This window comes from Lotus japonicus, chromosome 6, assembly GCF_012489685.1.
Source record: "Lotus japonicus ecotype B-129 chromosome 6, LjGifu_v1.2".
NCBI classification, from domain to species: domain Eukaryota; kingdom Viridiplantae; phylum Streptophyta; class Magnoliopsida; order Fabales; family Fabaceae; genus Lotus; species Lotus japonicus.
In genome coordinates, this window is record NC_080046.1 from 3549812 (window position 1) to 3575526 (window position 25715).

General features: G+C 40.5%; 1 protein-coding gene across 1 annotated transcript; it reads left to right on the top strand.

The window, feature by feature from the left end:
* Nucleotides 1-2790: 2790 nt before the first annotated feature.
* Nucleotides 2791-4994, top strand: LOC130723026 (putative F-box protein At5g66830). The gene is made up of 3 exons (XM_057573938.1): nucleotides 2791-3015; nucleotides 3381-3827; nucleotides 4449-4994. The coding sequence occupies exons 1-3, from the start codon at nucleotides 2791-2793 to the stop codon at nucleotides 4992-4994; spliced, it is 1218 nt and encodes a 405-aa protein (XP_057429921.1).
* Nucleotides 4995-25715: the final 20721 nt, after the last annotated feature.

The window sequence follows — 25715 nt, forward strand, 5'->3', positions numbered from 1 at the left end:
CAAGTTCTGAATTAATCGCACTCTCAAGGTGCGTGTTAGACGCTTCTACATGGTGCGTTGCAAACGCTCCTTGGAGCAGCGTCTAAGACGCACCCTGAGAGTGCGATTTGCAACTCGAAACCAGAACCAGATATGAAACAGAAACATGATGAAACAAATATGAACATAATCATATATTCATAATTTTTTGATGATAAATTACAAAGTTTTCGAACATACAAGTACAATGACCCCTAGACCCTAAGTCCTAACCCTAGTACTTGACATATACAAGTACAATGACCCCCCCCCACATATGGGATACAATCAGGAGAGAGTCTTCTTCTTCTTCAGGTCCTCTTCCTTGGCTTCTGAGCTCCTCTTCCTTGTCTTCTCCTCCTCGGCATCCCGGATGGATCTAGTGCAGCCACCTGAGCCTGGGTGAGCCTTGATGTTTCCATCTCAATCTCACACCGCCGGAGGGCATTTTTTAGGGGAGCGTGGACCTATTCTATTTAGCAACTTTGAGTACTTTGAACAAGCAAGGATAAGCAAGGATGATCACCCCTACATTAGCAACTTTGGCACTCTGAATTTGAAATTTCACTTTCAAAGTACTCAAAGTTGCTAATGTTGGAGATAACATCCACATAATCCTCAACCACTCAAAACCCCCTAAAAATAAGACATAAGAAAAGCATAGAAGAGGAGGGGAGGAAGAAGAGAGATTTTGTGTGAAAAATGAAGGATTGGGAAGCCCTTTTTATAGAGCTGCGGTGACCTAGGTTGTAACAACGCACCTAATGACTCCTTTAATGAGTTTTACCGGTTGTTGACTCATGGTCAATGGCTGGTGCGTTGTACATGCACTCTCAAAGTGCGTCACCAGCGCACCCTCAGTGTGCGTCCGTGTCGCACTTTGAAAATGAGGTTCAAACTGCGACCATCACACTAGTTAAAGGTGCGTTTGAAAGGGGTAATTTCGGGTTTCGGAAATTTTCTTCGGTCTAAATAGGGTGGGGGGTCTGAATGACAATTCCTATATCAAAACCAGCCGGCTAGCCCGTGTTAAATTTTTGCCACAAGGAACATGATACTACTCTCCCACCCGTAGTCTGTAAGGAGGAGGAGGAAATGTATAATTTAATCGATTCCACACACCAAAAAGAGTGCAGAGACAGCCAAGAAACAAGAGCAGCAGAGTACAACAGCTTCAAAACTATCCTCAAAAAAATAAATTATAATAAGTTATAAATTTAATATTGTAAAATATTATTTAGTAAATTTAAAATTATTCAACTTTGGTTATAATTATTTTTCTCTCTTAAGCTTCTCTATTCATTATTATAAATATATAATATATCAAAATAAAGTATTTCAAGAATGTTTTCAAATAATACACACTGTAATAAAAAAAACAAATAATACACACATACATTATAGCTAAGTTATTATTTTAACTAAACCTTAGTCTTATTTTATATTTGATTTTTATCGTGAATTTATGATTGATAGCAAATATTGTAAATACGTTTAAATAATAATTAATAAATTATATATTTGTATAAAATATTTTAAAGTTTGAAATTCTTCAGCTTGTGGTTAGTAATAAAAAAATATTAATATTAATTTAATATATGAGAAGTTTAAAAGTTTTACAACTGGTCATAAATAAAAAATAATATTAGTAACTAATTATATTTTTATTAATTTTAAAGTCAAGTCAATTTTAGTTTTATTATTATCATTATCATGATTATTATTATTTAAAATATTTCATCAAGTTATGATTATTGATAAAAGTAAAAATGATGTCAATATTCAATATTAAATATGAGCAATTAATTTTTTGTAGAATTAGCAATTAATATAATGAATATCATAAAAGGTTATTAACAACTAATTAATATATTTGTGGTTACAAGAGGAAGGATAATAACTAATTAATGATTTAATTAATGTGAAGGTAAAAAAGTAATAATTTTAAGGTTTTTTCTCTAGTATTAATTAATAATTACAGTATAAATTATAATTTTTAATTATGAGAAATTATTTATTTTTACAATTTTATTAATAAGCAATTATTTATATGAAAAATAGTAATTATTTTTATTTATTATTTGAAAAATCCTCAACATGATTTAATAATGTAGGTAATTAAGTTTATAATTGTTGTAATTTAATGTAGGTATTTTGTTTTTAGAAGAGGAAAATATTTAATGTAGGTAATTGAATAGCTTTTAACAATGAAATTTTTTTTCATTTTTTATTCATTAATGTAATTTAATACAAAAGTAGGAAAATTTTAATTGCTATTAAATTGACGATGCATATCCATTAAACTCAATCGTTATTATATGGATCGATCCACACCACTTTTGTATTTAAATAGGTCACATGACTCATTTGATATCAAAAGAGATTTGCGAAGCTTCACCATAATCACAAGAATCAGTGAAGGTTTTATGTTTTTTAGTTTCCTCCATTTTCTTTTCATTGTGTTTTCCCCCTCTATTCCACTCGTATTTTTACTTTAAATCTTCTTATCTAGTGTAGTTCAAAGGTACACACTCCACACACACATAAATCAATAATGTTTCATAGTTTCTACATCAATAATGTTTCATATATAGTAGTAGTATAGTGATATATGATACAAATTTATAAAAAGAGATGAAAAGCAAAAAAAAAGTTCAATATGGGTATCAACAATGTTTGAGAATTTTTTTTATATACATGCACATAAATAAATATATATATATATATATATACAAAAAATTATATTTTATTATGTGATTGGTCAGGATGAATATGGAGAATCATATGGAAGAAGTAGCACTACAACTAAGAGATTGGTCGAAGATGCCAACAGAGATATTGGAGCAGGTGTGCAAGCGTCTGACGATTCCAGATCAAGCTGCATTTATTGCTGTGTGCAAGACCTGGCTTTCTGCTAACACCTCCAAGAAAGCGTCTCACTGGATCCCTGACGCACCCTGGATCGTTAGTAACAACTACACCAGTGCTCAATTTCAGGTTAAGAGTCTTGATTTTTAAACACCCAAAACTATACATACACATCACATACACTATATTCTTTTTTTTTTCTATAAATCTTCTCATCACATCATATCACATATCAAAACCTTCTATTGTGTAACATTTCTCTATCTCACCAATGAAATGAATTTTTTCACTTAAAAAGTCCTCATTTAAGTTTATAGTTGTCATATCCATGCATACTAGTTACACATATTTTCTAATTGACATGCAAGACGAGAAAATAAGACACGTTGAGATAGAATAATATTCTTATATGCCTCACATAATCTCTTATGTTCTCTTTTTTTCGCACTCAACTAATTTGGTTTGTTGGTTGTCTATTAAATATTTTCATTTAGGCCATAAGCACCACAAACAATCAGGCCTACAATATTTACAAACCCTTCAACCCTTTGCGAAACACCTATATTTTAGGGTCCTCAAAAGGGTGGTTGATCCTCAAATCTGATCAAAATCTCTTCATCCTTAACCTCTTTTCGAAGCTTCGCCTTGATCTCCCTCCTCTTAGAACGACGCCTTGTTCTGGTGGTGATTGCTTTGGGATACACAAGCCTATTGTATTCACAATTGACACGTGTCCCAATATGAACCCCACTTCGGTTGCAGTGGTCACTTACAAGGGTGACCTAGGATGGTGCAAGGTCGGAGACACTACTTGGAAAGGTTATCACACAAATGATGAGTTCTACTCCAACGTGGCTTTTTACGATAACAAGCTTTATGCTGTGGAACGAGATGGTTTGAAGGTGAACATATTCAAATATGATCAGGGAGTTCTCATTAAGGTCGGTTGAAATTTATTTATTATTCATTTAAATATAATATTAATTAATAAAATATAGTATAAGGTTGAAATTTATGTATTCTTTAATAGCCTCTTTAGAAATACATTTCAATTAGGTACCAATACTTAAGTTTATTTGATTAAAATTTAAGTCTTTGATAAATAAGTTTGGGGTCTATACCTTATAGCTTATCATATTTTATTTCATTTAACATTCAATAATTTGATAAAAATCTTATATTACCCATTTTTTTAATCTAGGGTTTTGTCGCCCAACCAATCACTCCCCATATAGTATCTCTTAGCATATATAATTTATTTTAAATATTATATTATTTATAATCATTTATTTCCAATTTGAATAAAATTATGATCTTTAAGCAAAATAATTTTAGATTTCAAATTAACTAAAAAAATAAAATTCTAATCACCTAAAAAAATTCTATCAATTTTTTCTTTTTGGAACAATTAATGCAAATAAGTTCTATATTATTGGACATTTAACAGAAGTATATATATAAATGTCGTATTCACGCCCCTAAATGTCTTATCCTTGTTGATTTTTTTTAATATTCGTTAATTTTTAACTCCAGTTACTAATTTTTTCTTCCTCACCTTGCAGATTGGTAGTGTGGAATCCACTAACCCAAATGAACATATTCCTGATCTATCAATACCCATGTGCTTCATTAACATGAGTGTTTACTTGGTGGAGTGTGGAGGAAAGGTGTTTGTTGTGAAGAGATTTTCTGATAACACCAAACGTAACACGCCAACTAGAAACTTTACTATTTTTGCGGTGGAAGAAAACTGCACCACACCTCAGTTGGTGAAGGTGGAGAGTTTGGATGATCATATTTTGTTTGTGGCTGGCCTCAACATTGAATGTCTGGATGCTAAGTATTGTCCAAAGTTTCAACGTGACAACGTGTACTTCATTTGCTACTATGAAAAATCTCACCGTGCTGAAGTGAAAATGTTTTCAGTTGCGGATAGAACTATTCATAAGACTCTTCTCAATAGTACCAACATGCCCACTCCATCTCCAATTTGGATGATTCCAAGATTTCCATTTGAATGTGTTTGTGAGGTGTGCACCTCTGCACCGTGGTTTAGGCCTAGGGAATTGAAGAAAAGACTTATGCTGCGCAAAACTAATGTTGCGTGAGTAGTTTTTGGATCTGCCGGTAGAGTGAATTTCACAAAGGAATAATACATTGTTATTTTCATGTTCTAATTTACTAGAAATTAAATAATCTTGCAATGTTTTGATCTCTAATAAATTACTTCAGTTCATTACATGGCTAACAATATGAATGTGAATTCGTGATGAGAAAAAAAAAAGTAATTCAATCTGCGAATAAAAATTATAAGGATTGTCTTCGATACATTATAAGCACTTTTTTTTTTAAATTCGGATTAATTTTCTGGAGGAGAGGAGAATAAAGTGATATTAATCCATCCGCGCGCATTCACTTTAATTTAGTTAAGTTTTTTTTTTCACATTTTGAGAGTGCTTCAGAATACAAAGCATTGTTTTCATTTTTTATTATTGAAAGGCTTTCATTATATGAGGGGAAATATTGCTTTTGGCTGCAATGAACTGCCTTATCATCATGGTCATCTTTTTTTACTTTGTCCTGACTCACTTCCAGTTTAACAGAAACAAACCAGAAAAGAGAGAAGAGAGAGAAAGGAGAGAAGAGAGAGAAAGCTTTCTAACTGAATTTTGTTATTATGATAATTGGTAACTGACACAGTACACAATTAATCTATTTATAACTAAGACTAGCAGCTTACACAATAAGCTACTTCTGCCTAATCCTAATAGTACCATACATCATATATTCCTAACAGAGTGATATACACTCCATTACTCCCCCCTCAAGCTGCACTGGGTGTGTGTGCAGCATCACACACAGTCAGCTTGTTCCTTAAGGTAAGAAATCTAGTTGTAGGCAGAGGTTTAGTCATGGTATCTGCTATCTGCAGATCTGCTGGCAAATGTTGGACCTGAATTTGCTTTTGGAGCACTTTCTCTCGGACAAAAAACAAATCAAGCTCAATGTGCTTTGTTCTGGCATGTAGAACTGGATTGTGAGCAAGGGCAACTGTGGACTGATTGTCACAGTAAAGCTGAGGTGTGGAGGCTGAGACTTTGAGTTCCTGCAGTAAAGATTGAACCCAAAGAATTTCTGCTGTAAGGTGTGCAAGGCTCCTGTATTCGACCTCTGTGCTACTGTGAGCAACCACTTGTTGCTTCTTGGACCACCAAGAAATTAAGTTGGGACCAAGATAAAGAGCTGCTCCTGAAACTGACCTTCTGTCATCAGCATTGTAACACCCCGATTTCGGTGGCGTCACTCTAGTAAACAAAAATAAACTTAATGCGGAAAAACGTGAATATTTTTTTTTTTTGATAATAACTAAGACCAGACTGAATTAAATAAAACCCAAATGCGAAAAACAATAGAACTAATATACAATATATAAACAGCCCCCGCTGCATGTAACAACCTCGTCACGAGTAAACCTCCAGTGACGGTAATAGAAGAGTAGCGCCCGTAGGCAATATGTACAAACCGAATATAAAGGTAAGTGTCCGCAACACTATCCCTCAAAACTGAGAATAAGCTGACCCAATGGCCTGAAAATAAGACCTCCTAAGTCCAACCAACTCTCTGTGATTCCCATAAGGAAACCACACAAAAAGCTATAGGCGGTACTACCCTGTCTCCCAAAGAAACAAATGAAGCAAAGACTGTCAGAGCTAAACTCTACTCCTACACTAATCCTAACTCGAGGAGCTCACACTAACACTCAAAACTATGTGTCAGCATGATCGTCGTCTGAATCAGAATCCAGAACAACTAAGTCTACCAACCCTATCCGTCCTCCCCTCGCAACCGCAGTGCGCTCCGATGCTGGGCTCACGGGCTTAGGGCCCGAACCCTGATCATCAATGACCGCTACGCTGGGTGCACTAGACCCTGCCGAAGGCACTCCCACTGGCTCCTCCTCTGAGGGATCCTCCTCGTCTGAAGACAACGGTGGTGGTGGTGGTCCTCCAAGTCCTGGTCCACAGTGAACGCCCGGTGGCAAGTTGAAGCTGATAGAGCATCTCCTCAGCACTCCTGACCTCAAGAGTCCTCCACTGTCTACGTGGTCCTCCATGATACGCCCCGAATACGTCGCTCGATGGCTCGCGGGGTCAACCACCCACGACCCGGGGTCGTCCTGATCGATCATCTCGTACCTAATCCCCCCCGAAGGGTGGACCATTGTGAACCAATCCGCAATGGACATCTGACAAAGGCGTTGTCCGCCAAAACACACACAGAAGACGCGAGGGTCAACTCTAAAGAACTATGTAGATAATAAACCCAATAGGTACAAGTAATAGATAGCCACTTAGGCTTATAACTAGAGATAGCATCCTAGGGTTTCATGTTCCATAATGAACGTAAATGACAACAATAACAAATAGCATGTTCCAAATAGGATTAACAAATAACAATCACACTCGACAACTAAATTAGTATGCATGTTGCATGATATGCAATGCAGGTTAACCCAGTCAACCAATATGCATTCCGGAACGGATGGACATCATCGGATCAGTCCTAGAACCAGCCACGGTGGGACCATTTCGGCCCGTGTGCCTCTTACTCCAACAACAACATGTAGTCAGATCAGCATAAAACCCGAAGGCCTGCCATTTCGGTCTGCTACTAAGAGTCACCTAGCAACGCTCTTACGCGGAAATCCTGGTCTTATAACCAATTTTGGAATCCGCCGTGGTCCGGTATCTCGTCGTGTTTAAACCACTTAATGAGTGCATGCAATGCAGTGATTAGCCAAACAACGTCTCCGACCTCACTCGACACGTCGCCATGTGTTCTAGCTAAATTAATGTCTCTAAAAGCTTACCCTAAGGTAAAGTCGATTCTGCGACAAAAGACACTTCTTCCCAACACACGTAATCCACGATGATCTCCAAATCATCCGACTCATCTCAATCCGATGGTCACAACTGCTCAACGAGCACAGAGTATCACACTCTCGGAAACTAACGGTTTCCCGGACTTATCCCCAGGATAGCCCAACAACATCGCTGCTCCAACAGCACCACAACAAACGCTGCTCCAACAGCACAACCACAACACATACTCAACGCCTCTCAATTTTCTCAACACTCGGATCCGACGACACTTCTCGTTTTCCAAAACTATGATTTGCATCCGAAGCTTCCTTTCGAGTTTGTTATCATTACTTAAAGATTTAGAGGTTGTTTAATGTCTTATGAGTTTTCTTTTCAAAATTATATCCTTTTAGTCTTATCGCAAATCCTATCAGTTCTCGGGATCTCCTAATCCCCAAATGACTCCAGAGAATGTCTCGATCCATAAACATCCTAACAAGGCCCGAATCTCATTCGTCCTATCAAGCTTTCTCAAAACTCTCAAAATAAAATCGGCATGACCTGCCCGCTATTCTCACCGTTCAGAAACTCAGATTTCATTGCATAATTATAAATAACTCAGCACAATCAATCAACATGTCATATATCAATATATTAAGCAATAACCACATAGCACTTAGCATATAAGGCATGCACCACACATCCTAAATTACCCAATTAGCACTTAGCATGAAGATTCAATCTCAAAAGCATTCAGTAGATTCATCATCTACATTGTCAGCCGAAGCCTCAGAAAACATTTTCCAATCACACACAATCCAGTGCATAAACAGTAAACAATGTCGAACGTACCCTAAGCATTAACTAGAGATTCAGTGAGAAGCCCTCACCTGCAGATTCTCCAGGATGAACTTCCAACTCTTCCTCACAATCAAGGTGTTGTTCCTCAGGAAATTCCTCAAAAGTTCATTTAAAACAAAGTCACAGAAATACTATCAGAATCTATCGAAAACTAAGCTATCGATACTTACTAAGGTTACTCGAAGTAATCTATACTCTAAGGTACGATAATCTAGCGCGAAAGACAAGTTTTCGGAAAAGGAAATTTTCCTCCTCCTCCCCTATAGGGCTCGGCCACTTTTGGTAATTGTGGGGCTCGATTTTTCTTCGATCAAACTTGGTTCCTATGCTATCATTAGCCGTAACTAAGGGGTATTCTGAACTCGGAAAAATTATCGGATCAAAAACTGTCGCAGGGGTATTTTGGTCATGATTTTTAACTTAGAAATTTCAAAACTGAAATCCCAAAAACCAAATTTTGCAGGGACGTCACCAACGACGTTTATGACAACTAATCCTACTAGCACTAAGCTAAGGCGATAGTTTTCAGCCTAAAGGCTGAAGCTTTACTTCAAAAACTCCAAAAATGGGTATTTTAGGCTAAAATTGATTCCGGCGGAATTCCGGCGACATAACGGAAAATCTAACCCGGCAGAAGTGATCTTGGGCACATAAGGAAGAGGTTTAGAATCAGAAATGAAAGATTCGGGATAGTTTTGCAAAAACCCATAAACTATCAACTCAGAAAAGTCTACAGAAAAGCTATGGAAAAAGCGATCAGAGGTAAGGATTAACGACTATACCTCGAAACCTTGAAGCAGCAACTGATTGATCGACGATCAAGCATGGATTGAACAAAATCTCTTCCTCCTTCTTCTTCTTCTTGGCCGCGGGTTTGGGTGGGGAAATGGGTAGTTTTTTTGATTTTTTTCTTCCTTTCTTTGCTATATATAGAGGTTGGAAATTCGCGGGAAAATGAAAGTTTCGCGAATCTGATTTTTCCGGCGTCATTCTCCGTGAATTCTAAGATATGTTTTGGCAAAAGAATTCCAAAACTAAAATGAGGTCTCCTTGTATTTTTAGTAACTAATGCATAGTCGGTATAAAACTATTTTACCCGATAAGTTGCTTTTTGCATCGGATGTCGGAATGGAAAACTTCCTTCTGAAGAAAGATTGAAATCATCAAGAGAAATGGGTGTACGCGTGTAGAATATTCATTTGAAGCTCTGAATAGAAAAAGTCTTCATTGTCGAGAAATTCTAGGGTTTTGAAATACCAGGGTTTCGGTTTCGGCAAACTTCCGATGATTGGAATCGGACGTTCGTAGATCCTAGAGTTTTGCCTCGAAACGATTTTAATATATGGAAAAAGAGAAGTTCTAACATTTCTCTGAAGATTTTTGGAATTAACTTCCATCGTGCCTAAAAGTGAAAATTAGCTATATACTAGGGTTTCTGACCTAGGTTAAGCGTATAACGATCGTGCTATAACTTTTATTGATCATAATGCAATCCTTGAACTTTTCCTGAACTTTCCCCTTCATAAATATATTTCATTTAATGAACTTTTGTTCAGGTTTCCCTTCACATTACATCAACCCTAATCGTGAATAAGAAATTTATTCACTTAGCATAAGCTTAAAAACTTGGGCCTTACATTACTACCCTCCAAAAAGAAAGTTTCGACCTCGAAACTTAAGGGTTAGTAAAAAGTTCTGGATACTGTGCTTGAATCTTCTCCTTCAGCTCCCATGTCGCATCACCGGTGTCTTTATTCCAAATGACTTTCACTAACTCGATCTCTTTTCCTCTCAACTGTTTTATTCTGGTGTCACCGATGCTAATTGGCGGTGTCTCGAAAGACAGATCATCCTTCAACTCAATGTCATCCAGCTCGATAACATGTGTCGGATCCGCAATATATTTCCTCAGTTGTGACACGTGGAATACGTCATGAATGTTTGATAGAAATGGAGGTAGTGCAATCTGATATGCGACTGGTCCAATTCGACGAGTGATCTGATAAGGTCCAATAAACTTCGGCGTAAGCTTCTTTGACTTGATTGCTCGACCAACTCCCGTCGTCTGAGTAACTCGCAGAAACACATGATCTCCCTCTTCGAATTCCAGAGTTCTGCGTCTTTGATCTGCATAACTTTTCTGTCTACTCTGAGAAGTCTTCATCTTCTCTCTGATCTGCTTGATCTTCTCAGTTGTCTGTTGCAGAAGTTCCGGTCCTACCAACAGATTTTCTCCGTTTTGGCACCAACACAAAGGTGTTCTACACTTGCGGCCATACAAAGCCTCATACGGTGCCATACCTATGCTCGTATGAAAACTGTTGTTGTAGGTGAACTCAATCAATGGCAATAAGGTATCCCAACTGCCCTGGTTCTCTAACACGCAAGCGCGTAGCAAATCTTCCAATGACTGGATTGTCCTCTCAGTCTATCCATCAGTCTGCGGGTGATAAGCAGAACTTAGTCTCAGCCTCGTTCCCAAAGCCTCTTGAAGAGCTCCCCAAAAATGTGATGTAAACTTCGGGTCTCGATCGGATACAATACTTGTCGGTACTCCGTGAAGTCGTACAATCTCGGATATGTAAATCTCTGACAGTTTCTCCACGTTGTACGTAGTCCTCACAGGTACGAAATGAGCCGACTTTGTCAGTCGATCCACGATTACCCATATAGAATCGTATCCCTTCTGAGTTCTTGGCAAAGCCACGACGAAATCCATCGATATGCTATCCCACTTCCACTCTGGTACATCTAAGCTTTGTAGCATACCTGAAGACTTCTGATGCTCCACCTTTGCCTGCTGACATGTCAAACATGCAGCTACATATTCAGCCACTTGTCTTTTCATCCCTGGCCACCAAAAATTCATCTTCAAGTCTTGGTACATCTTTTTCATTCCAGGATGAATGCTTAACTTGCTCTTGTGACCCTCATCCATAATCAATCTTCTCAAGTCAGGGTTGTTAGGCACACAAACCCTATCCTTGCACCGTAGGATATTGTCACTTCCTACCTTGAATTCTGGGTCTTTACCTTGACTTACCAAATTCCTTTTTCCGAGCAGAAACTCATCTTGTAACTGTTGGTCTCGGATTTCTTCCATCAATCCATTGGTAATTCTGATCATTCCGAACTTCAGTTCTCCCTCGGATAATCTCACATCCAAGCTCAAATCTCTAAATTGTTCCAGCAGTTGCAGCTCCTTCACCATCATCGACGAGATGTGCATCTTCCTGCTCAAGGCATCAGCAACTACGTTCGCCTTTCCAGGATGATATTGCAGAGTGAACTCGTAATCTTTGAGAAATTCCATCCACCGACGCTGCCTCATGTTCAACTCCTTCTGCTCAAACAAGTACTTCAAGCTCTTATGATCACTGAATATGGTGAAATTGCATCCATATAAGTGATGTCTCCAAATCTTCAGCGCAAATACGATTGCAGCTAGTTCCAAGTCATGAGTTGGATAATTCTTCTCATGCACCTTCAGTTGTCTTGAAGCATAAGCAACCACCTTCCGATGTTGCATCAGCACACATCCCAAGCCTTGATATGAAGCATCACAGTATACCTCATAAGGTTCCTCTGGTTGCGGTAAGACGAGTACAGGTGACGTCGTCAACCGTTCCTTCATCGTCTGGAAACTAGTTTCGCACGCTTCAGTCCATGCAAAAGGTTGGTCCTTCCTCGTGAGTTGAGTCAACGGTCCCACAATCTTCGCGAAATTCTCGATAAAGCGACGATAGTATCCCGCTAAACCGACAAAACTTCTGATCTCAGTCACAGTCTTTGGCCGTTCCCATGACAATACGGTCTCTACCTTTGCTGGGTCCACAGCTATTCCCTCCTTAGAGATCACATGACCTAAGAATTTTACCTCTTCGAGCCAAAACTCGCACTTAGAAGGATTGGCATACAACTCCTTCTCCCTTAACACTTGTAAAACTTGTCGCAAGTGCTCCTCATGGTCTTCAGCATTCTTTGAGTAGATCAGAATATCGTCGATAAACACCACGACGAATCGATCCAAGAATGTATGGAAAGTCATATTCATGTAAGCCATGAATATTGCTGGTGCATTTGTCACCCCAAATGGCATCACTAAGTACTCATAGTGTCCATAACGGGTTCTGAATGCCGTCTTCTGGATATCCTCGGTCTTGACTCTGATTTGATGATAACCCGACTTCAGGTCGATCTTCGAGAATATTGTAGCTCCCCGCAGTTGATCCAACAAATCGTCAATTCTAGGTAACGGATACCTATTCTTGACGGTTACTTTGTTCAGTTGCCGGTAGTCGACACATAGTCTCGATTTCCCGTCCTTCTTCTTCACCAATAAGACTGGCGCTCCCCAAGGTGAAACACTTGGTCGAATGAATCCCTTCGACAGAAGATCTTCGAGTTGGGACTTCAGTTCCACTAGCTCCGCAGGTGCCATACGATATGGTGCAATCGAAATCGGCCCTGTTCCCGGTACGATGTCTATAGCAAACTCAATGTCGCGTACAGGCGGCAATCCAGGTACATCGCCAGGAAAAACATCCGTGAATTCCTTCACCACTGGAATACTGCCAACTTCTGGGTTCCCTTTGCTCTCCAAGCTTAGCAAAACAGAATACTCCTGAGATCCCTCGTTCAAAGCGACGCTGATGTGATTGGCAGATAGATACTCGGAAAGATCCGAATCAGGGAATACCACTCTCTTTCGGTTGCAGTCCAAGAGACAATGATAGCGGGACAACCAATCCATTCCTAGGATAACATCTAGGTTCTTAAGAGTTAGGCATACTAGGTTAGCATGGTAGATCCTATTGTTATATGTTATCGGACAATACATGCATGCTGAATTAGCAAGTAAAGTCTTGGCAGGAGTAGCAACTATCAGATCGAAGCCCAAAGCAGTAATAGGAAGTCTTAATCTGATTGCACACCGTCTAGAGATAAAATAATGTGTTGCACCGGAATCGAAAAGTACGGATAGAAGGTTACCGTCAATCTCGCAGTCGCCTCTAATCAGTCCGTCGACTCCCTCAGCATCTTCACCATCCATGGTGTAGACTCTCGCCTTCGCAGCAGGACGCTTTCCTCTAGCAGTGTTGACGGTTGGTTCCGCCTTTGGTAGCCTGCACTGTGCAGCAGTATGCCCCGGTTTTTGACAATTGAAGCATTGGGGTCTCGTGCGGGACAATCGCGAGCATAGTGCCCCGGCCTCCCACACTTGTAGCAAGTCAGCTCCCTGTTTTGAGTCTGACCTCCAGAACCACCAGCAACACCCATCATGGGCCTGTAAGATCCCGAAGCAAACCCTCTACCAGCAGGACGCTGATACGGCCTCCTGTTCTGAAACCTCCCCATGTTCTGAATATTCTGGGAGCCCGACCTCATCGGCCCTCCAGTTCCAGCCCGGTTCAACCTCCGGTTCTTCATCAGCTCTACTTCTGTGGCTTTCTCCACCAATGATTGGAATCGCATGATTCCCAGTGGCCTCACTGAGTCCTCAATATCCGGCCTCAGTCCATTAACGAAACGCTTGCACATGTAGCGCTCGTTCACGTGATCATGAAAGAATTGGAAATGCTTCGCCAAAGACTCCAGCTTCGAAGCAAATTCCGGTACAGACATACCTCCCTGACGGAGTGTCAGAAACTGCGCCTCCCTCTCATCCCGGGCACTTGTCGGAAAATACTTTTCCAAGAATGCGGTCCGGAACGAGTTCTAGTTAATTTCTTCATGGTTGGCTTCCATGATTCCCCTGGTGCCCTTCCACCAGTACTCAGCATCTCCTAGCAGAAGATAAGTCGCCATGCCCACCTTGGCACCCTCAACAGTTTGCAGAACACCGAAAATCTTCTCGATTTCCTGGATCCAGAGATCCGCTGCGTCTGGGTCAGTACCACCAGAGAACTTTGGTGGGTTTTGCCTCCTAAAATCATTGAGGCCTTTGTTCTGGTCCAGAGTTACTTCCCTCTGGCGTTGATGCTGTTCACGTGCTTCTTCAGCAGCACGCCTCATGGCATTATCGTTTGCCTGTGCGGTAACGGCTTGGGCCATAGTGGCCATCATCTCAGCTAGCTGATTGGTATTCACCATGTTCTGTTAAAGGAAGCAAACAGTCAGTACTCATCATAAGATAGCATCTAACATCACTATACAATATGAGTAAGCAATAACTTCAATCAATTTTTAAGCGAAAGATCGCTTGCAGACAATCAATTTTCACTCTTTGCAGAGTCACACAACCTAGCACAGAAGACCTATTCCCCAACAACTCCCGAAAGACTCGACCGTGCTCTGATACCACAATGTAACACCCCGATTTCAGTGGCGTCACTTTAGTAAACAAAAATAAACTTAATGCGGAAAAACGTGAATATTTTTTTTTTTGATAATAACTAAGACCAGACTGAATTAAATAAAACCCAAATGCGAAAAGCAATAGAACTAATATACAATATATAAACAGCCCCCGCTGCATGTAACAACCTCGTCACGAGTAAACCTCCAGTGACGGTAATAGAAGAGTAGCGCCCGTAGGCAATATGTACAAACCGAATATAAAGGTAAGTGTCCGCAACACTATCCCTCAAAACTGAGAATAAGCTGACCCAATGGCCTGAAAATAAGACCTCCTAAGTCCAACCAACTCTCTGTGATTCCCATAAGGAAACCACACAAAAAGCTATAGGCGGAACTACCCTGTCCCCCAAAGAAACAAATGAAGCAAAGACTGTCAGAGCTAAACTCTACTCCTACACTAATCCTAACTCGAGGAGCTCACACTAACACTCAAAACTATGTGTCAGCATGATCGTCGTCTGAATCAGAATCCAGAACAACTAAGTCTACCAACCCTATCCGTCCTCCCCTCGCAACCGCAGTGCGCTCCGATGCTGGGCTCACGGGCTTAGGGCCCGAACCCTGATCATCAATGACCGCTACGCTGGGTGCACTAGACCCTGCCGAAGGCACTCCCACTGGCTCCTCCTCTGAGGGATCCTCCTCGTCTGAAGACAACGGTGGTGGTGGTGGTCCTCCAAGTCCTGGTCCACAGTGAACGCCCGGTGGCAAGTTGAAGCTGATAGAGCATCTCCTCAGCACTCCTGACCTCAAGAGTCCTCCACTGTCTACGTGGTCCTCCATGATACGCCCCGAATACGTCGCTCGATGGCTCGCGGGGTCAACCACCCACGACCCGGGGTCGTCCTGATCGATCATCTCGTACCTAATCCCCCCCGAAGGGTGGACCATTGTGAACCAATCCGCAATGGACATCTGACAAAGGCGTTGTCCGCCAAAACACACACAGAAGACGCGAGGGTCAACTCTAAAGAACTATGTAGATAATAAACCCAATAGGTACAAGTAATAGATAGCCACTTAGGCTTATAACTAAAGATAGCATCCTAGGGTTTCATGTTCCATAATGAACGTAAATGACAACAATAACAAATAGCATGTTCCAAATAGGATTAACAAATAACAATCACACTCGACAACTAAATTAGTATGCATGTTGCATGATATGCAATGCAGGTTAACCCAGTCAACCAATATGCATTCCGGAACGGATGGACATCATCGGATCAGTCCTAGCACCAGCCACGGTGGGACCATTTCGGCCCGTGTGCCTCTTACTCCAACAACAACATGTAGTCAGATCAGCATAAAACCCGAAGGCCTGCCATTTCGGTCTGCTACTAAGAGTCACCTAGCAGCGCTCTTACGCGGAAATCCTAGTCTTATAACCAATTTTGGAATCCGCCGTGGTCCGGTATCTCGCCGTGTTTAAACCACTTAATGAGTGCATGCAATGCAGTGATTAGCCAAACAACGTCTCCGACCTCACTCGACACGTCGCCACGTGTTCTAGCTAAATTAATGTCTCTAAAAGCTTACCCTAAGGTAAAGTCGATTCTGCGACAAAAGACACTTCTTCCCAACACACGTAATCCACGATGATCTCCAAATCATCCGACTCATCTCAATCCAATGGTCACAACTGCTCAACGAGCACAGAGTATCACACTCTCGGAAACTAACGGTTTCCCGGACTTATCCCCAGGATAGCCCAACAACATCGCTGCTCCAACAGCACCATAACAAACGCTGCTCCAACAGCACAACCACAACACATACTCAACGCCTCTCAATTTTCTCAACACTCGGATCCGACGACACTTCTCGTTTTCCAAAACTATGATTTGCATCCGAAGCTTCCTTTCGAGTTTGTTATCATTACTTAAAGATTTAGAGGTTGTTTAATGTCTTATGAGTTTTCTTTTCAAAATTATATCCTTTTAGTCTTATCGCAAATCCTATCAGTTCTCGGGATCTCCTAATCCCCAAATGACTCCAGAGAATGTCTCGATCCATAAACATCCTAACAAGGCCCGAATCTCATTCGTCCTATCAAGCTTTCTCAAAACTCTCAAAATAAAATCGGCATGACCTGCCCGCTATTCTCACCGTTCAGAAACTCAGATTTCATTACATAAGTATAAATAACTCAGCACAATCAATCAACATGTCATATATCAATATATTAAGCAATAACCACATAGCACTTAGCATATAAGGCATGCACCACACATCCTAAATTACCCAATTAGCACTTAGCATGAAGATTCAATCTCAAAAGCATTCAGTAGATTCATCATCTACATTGTCAGCCGAAGCCTCAGAAAACATTTTCCAATCACACACAATCCAGTGCATAAACAGTAAACAATGTCGAACGTATCGACCCTAAGCATTAACTAGAGATTCAGTGAGAAGCCCTCACCTGCAGATTCTTCAGGATGAACTTCCAACTCTTCCTCACAATCAAGGTGTTGTTCCTCAGGAAATTCCTCAAAAGTTCCTTTAAAACAAAGTCACAGAAATACTATCAGAATCTATCGAAAACTAAGCTATCGATACTTACTAAGGTTACTCGAAGTAATCTATACTCTAAGGTACGATAATCTAGCGCGAAAGACAAGTTTTCGGAAAAGGAAATTTTCCTCCTCCTCCCCTATAGGGCTCGGCCACTTTTGGTAATTGTGGGGCTCGATTTTTCTTCGATCAAACTTGGTTCCTATGCTATCATTAGCCGTAACTAAGGGTATTCTGAACTCGGAAAAATTATCGGATCAAAAACTGTCGCAGGGGTATTTTGGTCATGATTTTTAACTTAGAAATTTCAAAACTGAAATCCCAAAAACCAAATTTTGCAAGGACGTCACCAACGACGTTTATGACAACTAATCCTACTAGCACTAAGCTAAGGCGATAGTTTTCAGCCTAAAGGTTGAAGCTTTACTTCAAAAACTCCAAAAATGGGTATTTTAGGCTAAAATTGATTCCGGCGGAATTCCGGCGACATAACGGAAAATCTAACCCGGCAGAAGTGATCTTGGGCACATAAGGAAGAGGTTTAGAATCAGAAATGAAAGATTCGGGATAGTTTTGCAAAAACCCATAAACTATCAACTCAGAAAAGTCTACAGAAAAGCTATGGAAAAAGCGATCAGAGGTAAGGATTAGCGACTATACCTCGAAACCTTGAAGCAGCAACTGATTGATCGACGATCAAGCAAGGATTGAACAAAATCTCTTCCTCCTTCTTCTTCTTCTTGGCCGCGGGTTTGGGTGGGGAAATGGGTAGTTTTTTTGATTTTTTTCTTCCTTTCTTTGCTATATATAGAGGTTGGAAATTCGCGGGAAAATGAAAGTTTCGCGAATCTGATTTTTCCGGCGTCATTCTCCGTGAATTCTAAGATATGTTTTGGCAAAAGAATTCCAAAACTAAAATGAGGTCTCCTTGTATTTTTAGCAACTAATGCATAGTCGGTATAAAACTATTTTACCCGATAAATTGCTTTTTGCATCGGATGTCGGAATGGAAAACTTCCTTCTGAAGAAAGATTGAAGTCATCAAGAGAAATGGGTGTACGCGTGTAGAATATTCATTTGAAGCTCTGAATAGAAAAAGTCTTCATTGTCGAGAAATTCTAGGGTTTTGAAATACCAGGGTTTCGGCTTCGGCAAACTTCCGATGATTGGAATCGGACGTTCGTAGATCCTAGAGTTTCGCCTCGAAACGATTTTGATATATGGAAAAAGAGAAGTTCTAACATTTCTCTGAAGATTTTTGGAATTAACTTCCATCGTGCCTAAAAGTGAAAATTAGCTATATACTAGGGTTTCTGACCTAGGTTAAGCGTATAACGATCGTGCTATAACTTTTATCGATCATAATGCAATCCTTGAACTTTTCCTGAACTTTCCCCTTCATAAATATATTTCATTTAATGAACTTTTGTTCAGGTTTCCCTTCACATTACATCAACCCTAATCGTGAATAAGAAATTTATTCACTTAGCATAAGCTTAAAAACTTGGGCCTTACAAGCATCAGTAGCCCAGTCTGCATCTGTGAATCCCCTTAATTGTAAAGGATAGTTAAGGGCTGGCTTCATATAAAGACCATAAGAAATTGTACCATGAAGATACCTCAGAATTCTTTTTACTGCTCCCCAATGAGTATCCAGGGGTGATGCCATAAACTGACAAACTTTGTTGACTGGAAAGCTTATGTCAGGTCTAGTAATTGTAAGGTACTGCAAGGCTCCTACTATGCTTCTATAATGTGTTGGATCCTGAAATGGTATACACTGATCCTTGGAAAGTCTAGAAGTGCTGACCATAGGAGTAGGAAGTGGATTACAACCCTGCATCTTTGCTTTGTCAAGCAAATCCCTGATGTATTTCTGTTGTGTCATGAATAAGCCTCCTGTGGCAGTTCTTTTGACTTCAATTCCCAGAAAATAATTCAAAGGACCCAATCTTTTCAGAGCAAAGGTAGTGTGAAGATGAGTGATAATCTCATTAATCAAGGAAGGAGAGCTACCAGTAAAAATTATATCATCTACATAGATGAGTGCATACACAACACCATTAGACTTATGCATAATGAAGAGAGAAGGATCACACTTACTGCCTTCAAAGCCCATCTGCAGTAGAACTGTGTGTAGCCTATTGAACCAAGCCCTTGGGGCTTGCTTGAGGCCATAGAGAGCTTTCTGAAGCTTACACACCTTGAGAGTATCCTTGGTTTTGAAACCAGGAGGTTGATCCATGTATACTTCTTCCTCTAAGAACCCATTAAGAAATGCATTATTCACATCTAGTTGTTCAATAACCCAACTCTGTGTCAAATCCATGGTTAGAAGAATTCTAATAGTGATTGGTTTGATTACTGGAGCAAAAGTCTCTGTGTAATCAAACCCTGGTTGTTGATGAAAACCTTTGGCAACAAGCCTGGCTTTGTATTTCTGAACAGTGCCATCTGGGTTTTCTTTGACTCCGAAAACCCATTTACACCCTATAGACTGTCTTCCAGCAGGTAAATCCACCAAAGTCCATGTCTGATTCCACTGTAGAGCATCAAACTCATCTTGCATTGCTTGTTTCCAGTGTGGATCTGCCAAGGCCTGCTTTACACTTGTAGGTTCCATGTGAGTTAACAAAAGTGTGGGGTGTAGTCTAGGTTTAACAATCCCAGCTTTCGACCTAGTGATCATGTTATGTGTGTTTTGTGGTGCTAAAGACACAGGAGAAGTCTCACTGGAATCACTTGCTGAAACAGGAGCAATAAGTGCATGAGAGGAATGAAAAAGAGGTTGAGAATCAGACCCTGAGGAGACAGGTGAAGAGGGAACTGAGACACTTGCTTGTTGTGCTAATGAAGGAGTAGAACTCGGGTTCTATGACTGTAAGGAGACACCAGCAGTAGGAGAGGAATTATTAGATCCATGTTGATGCATTGAAGGATTAAAAGAGGAACATAAGGGTATAGAGGCTGTGACTGGTGCAGAAGGTAAAGAGGCAGTGGGGTTAGGAGACTCAAACAACTTCTGGTAGGGAAATGAAAATTCAGTAAAAATGACATCCTTTGATATGTACAATCTGCCCTAACCAGAGAGACACTTGTAACCCTTATGAGAGTTGGAATAGCCAAGAAAAAGACACTCTTGTGATCTGTAGTTCAGTTTGTGAGAATTATAGGGCCTAAGAAAAGGAAAGCATGAACAACCAAAGACTCTTAAGAAGGAAAAATCTGGTTTAGTGTGAAACAAGACCTCATAAGGAATTTTCCCTTGAAGAGACTTGGAAGGTTGTCTATTTATGAGGTAAACAACAGTTTGGAATGCTGGAATATTTGGAAAGTTTCTGATTTAGCCTTAAGCAAGTAAATCCAAGTAAAGCGGGTATATGCATCAACAATGGAAAAATAATACTGAAAACCACCATAAGATGTATAGGGTGCTGGCCCCCACAAGTCACAAAACACTAATTCAAGTGGAAAATGATACACTGTAGTAGATTGAGTAGAAGGCAAGCGATGAGCTTTACCTAAACAGCAAGCATTACAAAAATCAAAGGGAGCTTTCTTAGGTATGTGTATATTACAAGAACTCATTACATCATGTAAAGCATCACTACTAGGGTGGCCTAACCTATTATGCCAAACAGTATAGAAATTAGGTAACATCAAAGTATTGGCTACAGGGAAAGTAGACTTATTGTAACTAGATGATGAAGGAATCAGCAACTTGGAGAATGAGTAGAGACCATCAGGTTCAAGTTTGCCATGAAGAAGGACTTGACTAGTGCCCTGAGATTTCACAAAACAATCATTAGCATGAAACTCAAAAAAGACATTATTGTCTCGTGCAAATTTACTCTCACTTATAAGATTTTTTGTTATACCAGGGACATGAAGAAGATTAGTGAGAGACAAAGAAACACTAGGATTATAAGGAGACTTAAAAACAGTAGAACCACAAGTATTTATATGCAGACCTTGGCCATTACCCACAAAGATCTGGTATGGTCCTTCAAAGAGTTCAGACTTCTGAATGTGGTGCTCTTGTGGTGTCACATGGTGTGATGCACCAGAGTCAGGGTACCAAGCTGAGCTTGCCCCTGTGGTATGATGACCCTGTTTTAGTAGTGTTTTTAGGGTCATTTCTTTGTTTGTTTTGAGTCTTTTTGTGAGTCTCATGTAGTGTTTCATGCATTCTCATGCATTTTTATTCTTTTCTTTAGTCTTTATTTTGTTTTGGTAATTTAGTAGTTTTATAGGTAGTTTTCTTGCATTTTAAGTAAAGTTTAGGACTTGCATGGTTTTGTTGCGTTTTATGAAGGACCTCTTGTGCTAATGAGCTCTTCGAGCTTCTAGAATCTTCCTTGACTTGTTGGTTAGGTTTGGAGAGCAGAAACTGAAGAAGAAAGAAGGCCAAGAAGCATGGAATTGATGAAGAACTTAAAGAGGATTGAAAAGAGGAGTTTCAGAAGCCAAAAAGTCCTTTTCAGGCGAGCTTAAGCGCCTAGGCGCTAGGAATGGGCGCCTAGGCGCCAATTGGGTCCAGAGGCATGTTTTTCAACATGCAATTGGCGCTCAGGCGCTCTGAATTGGCGCCTGAGCGCCCAGCCTCGTTCATTTTGCCTATAAATAAGGCTTAGGCCAATTTCTTTGGGAGACTTAGACATTTTTACTCATTTTGATCAAGTTTGAGAGCTGAGGAGAACTTTGGGGCCAAGGGAGACTTCCAACTTGTATTTTTCTCAGGTTTTCTTTACACTTTCTTCATGAATTCACTAGCCATGAGTGGCTAGTTTCTTTTTTGCTTTGGGTTAAGAGATTCTATGAAATTTTAGTTTGTTAAATCCTATCTCTATGCATGAGTCTTGATTTAATCTTGTATTTCAATTCCTTATTGCATGTTTAGCTTTGGTGCACCTTTGCTATAGGCTAGATTATAATCAAATGGAAATTTGTTATGATTTAGGGACATGAATTGGAATAGATCCTTCTATACTTGCTTCTAGGCATAGAGTGAGGGTAGGGTTTTGTTGGCCTGAATATACATGCTATTATACCTCTTATGAATGTTTAAGTACACAAGGAATTGGGCTTAACTTTCAATTTGAGAGAATTACTTTTGTGAGGAATCAACTAGTAAGTACATAGGCTATAACAACAAGAGTTAAATCAAGGTTTCACATGCATAGGATAGGTGGACTAAAATGGATTAGATGATCAACAACCCAAGGCAATTTTCCATCTATTGTTATTTACATCATTTTCAACATTGCTCTTTTGCAAATCTTTTGTCACAATCAACCAAAATCAATTTCTGAATTTTACTGTTTTAAGAACTTGCAAACTTTAGGCTTAAATCAACAATTCTCACTCACAATCCCTGTGGTTCGATATTTTAAAACCCGGAGGTATTCGTACACTTGCGAATTGACCAACATGGTAGCGAGTAATGCATGTGGAACCTGAGACTGAGAAGTAGCCTGAACTGAAGAAGGAGCTTGAGGTCTAGGAACCAATTGCTGAGTCTGCCAAGAACCTTGGACAGAAGACACTGCTTGTTGAGGAAAGGTAGGCATCTGCATCTGACCATAGACTGAAGATGATGGAAGTTGTGGTGGAAACATAGGAAATGGGACTGAAGGAAGTCCCTGCAGCAAGGAAGGTTGAGAATTCTGAACTGTAGTGTAACCATGAGCAGCAGGCATGTAGCCTTGTGGCTGTGAGGGAACATAACCTTGAGTAGGAGACACAAAGCCCTGTGGCTGAGATGGAACATAGCCATGAGGAGGGGGCACAAAGCCCTGTGGCGGAGATGGAACATAGCCTTGAGCTGGTGGAACAAATCCTTGTGATTGAGAAGGTGAATAAGATTGGTCTGAAAAGTAACCATTTGAAGAGAGTGGTGGAGGTGGAACAAAATGAGGGTTAAATATATTGTAGCACACTGAGGCACTGTGACCAGTCTTGAAGCACACTTGACACCTAACAGTGCCTCTTCCTCTTCCTCTACCACGATTGTCTCTTCCTCTGTTATCATAAGAACCATCCTGATACTGCCGAGAGCCATAAGATTGTGCAGGTGGAGCACTCACTGGATTATTCACTGCTGTGTTTACTTGCTGCTGTATTGGTGATGCAGGCACTGTACTTTGTGCTTGGGAAGATTGTGGAAACATTGCAGTCTGAGTAAGATTCACAGAGAATTCTGGTATAGTCTTCTTTGATTTTGCAACCCTAACTTCTTGAGCCAAGAGCAAGGCTTCAATTTCTTGCAATGACAACAATTGAAATTTTGCACTCATATGAATTAGGTTAACTAAAGATTCATATTCAGTTGGTAATCCTTCAAGAACAGCATCAACTTGCTCTTTAGCACTAACAGGATCACCAATAGCACTAAGGGAATCAGAAATTGCCTTGATTCGTGTAAGATAATAGTCTTTGTGCCTAGTGTTGTGTTCCTCAATTCCATGCGTAACAGTTGAGACTTAGCTTGAGCCTGAGAATGATATTGTGAATGCAAATTTTCCCAAAGTTCATAAGAAAACTTACAACCAATCAGTTTTGTGAGTACTGAGGCTGAAATTGTAGACTGGAGCCATGATCGAAGTAGAGCATCTTGCTGCTCCCAAGCTTCATATGCTGGATTCACGATTCCAGCAACACGCTCTGCATCAGTGTGGAATCTTGACGGAATTGAAGGCTCAACCAGAAGCTTATTCAAGCGATGACCAACAATTGTTGGGTCCAGGTGGGCCAGCATCCTGCCTGCAGGTAGCATTCGAAACGGGGCGCTGTCTGCTACGCTATAAGAAATAACGTTGCGCCCTCACTAACACCAATTGGTTTTGGCGTAGTGGTAAGCGCGTGATCCTACAAGTGGTATCAGAGCCAGGTCCCGTGTTCGAATCCCACGGAAGGCATGTTGTGCAGCTAGTTTGGCTGGCAGGTGCTGGGGGGGGGATTGTTGGGTCCAGGTGGGCCAGCATCCTGCCTGCAGGTAGCATTCGAAACGGGGCGCTGTCTGCTACGCTATAAGAAATAACGTTGCGCCCTCACTAACACCAATTGGTTTTGGCGTAGTGGTAAGCGCGTGATCCTACAACAATCACAGGCTCAACTTGCTGTTTCCAGAGAAGAAAGTTCGAATCTGACAACTTCTTAGTGATCGCATGAGAGAACGTTGTAGAATTGCGTGGTAACAGTGATGACGTAACATTCAGGGGTTGAACGCACGGCTGCGAACGCGGCGGTGACGGCGGCGCTGGGCGTGGCGAGGTAGGTAGTGGATCTCCGGCGCTAGCCATGGAGTCTCCAAGATTTCAAGCTCTTGATACCATAACAGGAACAAACCAGAAAAGAGAGAAGAAGAGAAAGGAGAGAAGAGAGAGAAAGCTTTCTAACTGAATTTTGTTATTATGATAATTGGTAACTGACACAGTACACAATTAATCTATTTATAACTTGTAACACCCCGATTTCGGTGGCGTCACTTTAGTAACTCAAAATAAAATAAAGCGGAAAAAGCAGGTATTTTTTTTTTGTTTTGTTTAAATAAAAAGACTTGTCGAAATAAAGACTCAACCCAATCGCGATTAACAGCGATTAATATACAATACAAGCACAGCCCTCGCTGCAACTAAACATCGTCACGAGTGACCTCCAGTGACGGAAAGGTAGTGTCCGTGGGCAAATATGTACAAACTAAAACAAAGGTTAAGTATTCTGAGTACAGTCCTCCAACGAAAGTAAGTCGGCCCAAAACGGCCTCAAAAGACTTCCTACGTCCGACAAACTCCCTGTGATCCTCATGGAAGGGAATCACATGAAAAGCTAATAGTCGGGGACCTGCCCTGCCCCAAAATAAGGAATGACAATCAGAGCTATGACTCTAACAACCATCTCAAAGACTCTAACCACCCATGACCCACACTACTTTCATCGACCCTTCCTCGATCAGGCCTGAAGTCCGGGTCCTCGTCGAAAGCTTTAGTAATAGTCATTACGCTCCGGGTCTTTCCCGCACAACGAATCATCATGAACCGGCTGACGGACGCCTGGCAGCAGGCCGACCGCCCAAACACAAACATACACACAAAGCCAAGGCGCTAGGGTCAACTCACGGAATAAAATAGATAATACAAACAACATGTGTTAAAGGGGGTATATATATATGTTGTATATATACGTATAAGTCATGTATTGCCTACCCTAAGGTTGATACATAGCATGTTT

Coding starts and splice junctions, on each gene's coding strand:
- LOC130723026 (XM_057573938.1), top strand. CDS start 2,791: ATGGAGAATCATATGGAAGAAGTAGCACTACAACTAAGAGATTGGTCG. Junction 3,016..3,380: donor ACACCAGTGCTCAATTTCAG/GTTAAGAGTCTT, acceptor ATTTTCATTTAG/GCCATAAGCACCACAAACAA. Junction 3,828..4,448: donor ATCAGGGAGTTCTCATTAAG/GTCGGTTGAAAT, acceptor CTCACCTTGCAG/ATTGGTAGTGTGGAATCCAC.